Below are 3,187 nucleotides of genomic sequence, written 5' to 3'. Positions count from 1 at the left end.
TCAGCATTCACCATTTTCAAAATCCCCAAATCAAATCCGAACTGCAAAACCCAAATCGAAATTCAACAACAATTGAACAAAATGAATAGAATTAGAAAATTTCAATGTTGAAGAAGCACCAAATGAAAGAAGAAGCACCAAAACTGTATGATGGATGAAGAAGCACCACCAAAAAAGACGATATGAGAGCGTATGGGAGGTTGAATTGCTTTCTCCAGAACAGTACAATTTCAATCGTGCAACTTTGCAACCGCTATAACCGCTCGTGGAGAGTTCGCTGGGTATAGAGATGAGTAATCAATGGGTTAGAAGAATCAATCTACAAGTCTGGGCGCCTTTCATGATATTGTATTACAATTTTAATTTTGTGTATTACAATTATAGTCCTTCTATATATGCATGGTTTTGTGTTTTTTTTTTTTTTTTGAAATGAGGACATAATTGAAATATTGAAAGCTTCACCTATTTGGTGGGCTTCTCCCTTTACATATATAGATTATATTTTTTCAACCATAGATATTTCATTAAATACGAATATAAACGTTTACATCAGCCATCATGGTATTGAATAACTAAGTGGGCATCCTTATTGCAATCACGAGAAACATAACGAAACTCAACAGACCTCAATTATAAACAGTTCATCATAAAAAGGAAAATGTAATTCCCTTAAGGAGTAATTAGGTTTTCATCCTTATTTTTACTACTCTATTGATTAAAACCTTATTACTTTTCAATTTTTTATCAAGGTCCTTTGTATTAATAATATCATTAATTATTTCAATAATAAAATATTTTTTATTTCTAAATATATTCATTTAATATTAAAAATGTTACAATTAGTATATTTATACTTATGGCTAAATTTTTTATCATATATTTTTATTTTTAGTTTGTACCCATTTTTAATTTGCAACCCTTTTTTAATTTGTACCAATTTTTTTTTCAGTTTTAATTTGTACCCATATATTAAATTCTTTTTGTGCCCATATTTTTTAAAGTTTTATTTGTATTGTACCCATATTTTTTTATTTATTTGTACCCATTTTTATTTTTGCTAAATGTACCCATTTTGAAGAATGTACCCATGTTTTGATACAATAATTTTTTGGTTATTTTTATGAATGTACCCATGTTTACACACACACACACACAATAGTATATTTATATTTTAATATTTTTAATCCCACAAATTATGGTTTTTTATTTAAAATCTCATTACTATAAACAACTATAAATTTTAATTTTTAATTTAAAAAATATAGTAACGTACATAGAAATAAATTATCAATTAATTTCAGGGACTTGGATCAAAAATTGAAAACCAATAAGGTTTCAGTCAAAGATTGTTCATAACTAGGGACCGCATCCAAAGTCCCCCTTCCCTTAAACTCCTCACACTTAGCCATAAAAAGGAAAATGTAATAGCCCTAAACCGGTCGAGCGTAGTTGTGCATAGGTTTGCCAACTCCAAGGAAAGGGACATGAGGAACTTCTCTCTCCAACTTAAGAAAGCTTTCAATCACATCGATTCCGTCCAAAACAGCATACATTTCTTGCAAATTGGGAACCACATCCAAAGAGAGCTCTATATTTCCATCGCCGTGACATCGAAAAAAGGTGAGACTGGGGGCATTGGTTACCTCAATCCTCTTCAAGCCGTCACACATGGTCACCGTTAGGGTCTTCAAACGGTAAAGTGAGTCAAAGCGCAGTATACTTCCCAATCCCGAACAGTAGTCGAGTTTCAGAAACTCAAGGTTTTGCCCAGATGAAAAGGCAAGTGGCTCTACACCTCCGATGAATTTACAATCCGACAGCACAAGATTTGTTAGGGCGTTAAATCGTCTGGTAAAAATATCTGACCGGAGGGTGCACGTCAGCAAGGAAAGATGCCTGATAAATTTTGGTTCTTCACCACTCAAAAGCATATGAGTAGGGAAATCATAGTAGTCTATGGCTTCCGAAACATCATTAGTACGTTGAGAGAGCACCTCATCACAAGTAAAAGCTAGGTCAACATCCTTTGAAATAGCAGAGTCCACCCAGCCGTTGATTTTAAGCGCATGCCTACTTCCAAATCGACAGCGAACCTTGAACGACTCAATCTTCGTCCCCAAATAACATGATATGAATTTATCTATTTTTTTCTTGGAACTGCTTCACATTTGCCCTTAAAACTGTTCCTAAAGGATCTTCGTTGGCTGGGTTTGGAATTAAGTCATGCCAATTAAACTCGAGGCTTGACTTGTAAGCATAGGTTGTTCTCCATTTGTGGGATAATGTGCTAGTGCGTATGGCATCCTTTATACTCAGTAATGAGGTAATGGAATGACGAATATGATCCGGCAATGCGCTGATGCGATCGGTGTTGGTGCACTTACTTGGAGAAGAGTCTCCTTTGGATTCACTGGCGCCAGCTGATAATATCTCACACATTGTTTTCATGGCTGCAGTCTGGTTAAGAGAAGGGGTATGGAAATGAACAAGAACTTAGATTTTCTTAGGGCATAGAGTACAAAACTGTAAGAGTTAGAGAATTCAATTCAAAAGTAAAAACACTATGAATCGGCTCAAGAAATTCTATAAAACGCAGTAAGAATTTAAACTCGCAAGGATTCTTAAAAAGACGACACAAACCCCTAGTGAAATTGTACCATAGAGCTTCTACACTTGATTTGAACACAATTGAGTGGTAAAAAATAAAGGCTTATTGAAATAAGATTAATGCAACTTTTTGGGCTAAAAAGAGCAATGCTATTGAAACAAACAAAATTAATGACATTGCTGACACATTCTAGATCTAATGCAAGTAGGTCTAGAATGTGATGATATATATATACATCGAAATCTAAAGTTAAGGAAAAATATTATACCAAAAGGCGCCAGAAGTGGACGTCAGCACCTATTGTATAAGCCTCTCTCTCTCCCTCTCTCTCTCTTAACTCTTGTGTCTGAAACAAGTGAAGGGAAGAGTGAAAGGTTACTGATGAGGATGAGTTTATCTATGCCCTTAGTAGATTTGTTCTTCCCGGCCGTCACCCTCGGCCCTTCGCAATCCAAAGTGAGACTAAAATCTAGAACCCTTTCTTTTGATGTTTTCTACCCAATTTAAAACCCTAATCTGTCTATCTTTATCTAGCCCCACCAATCCTCCATTAAGTTAATCCCTCTAGTTAACACAGAA

The 3,187-nt window shown here is 34.8% G+C and overlaps 1 protein-coding gene across 1 annotated transcript; it reads right to left on the bottom strand.

The window, feature by feature from the left end:
* Positions 1-1,430: 1,430 nt before the first annotated feature.
* Positions 1,431-2,439, bottom strand: LOC114823034 (putative F-box/LRR-repeat protein At5g02930). Its single transcript, XM_029098334.1, has 2 exons — positions 2,167-2,439; positions 1,431-2,108 (listed from the first exon to the last, which is right to left on the bottom strand). The coding sequence occupies exons 1-2, from the start codon at positions 2,437-2,439 to the stop codon at positions 1,431-1,433; spliced, it is 951 nt and encodes a 316-aa protein (XP_028954167.1).
* Between the last annotated feature and the right edge of the window lie 748 nt (positions 2,440-3,187).

Source organism: Malus domestica, chromosome 02 (assembly GCF_042453785.1).
Source record: "Malus domestica chromosome 02, GDT2T_hap1".
Classification (NCBI taxonomy): Eukaryota; Viridiplantae; Streptophyta; class Magnoliopsida; order Rosales; family Rosaceae; genus Malus; species Malus domestica.
This window is presented reverse-complemented; position numbering and strand designations above follow the sequence as displayed.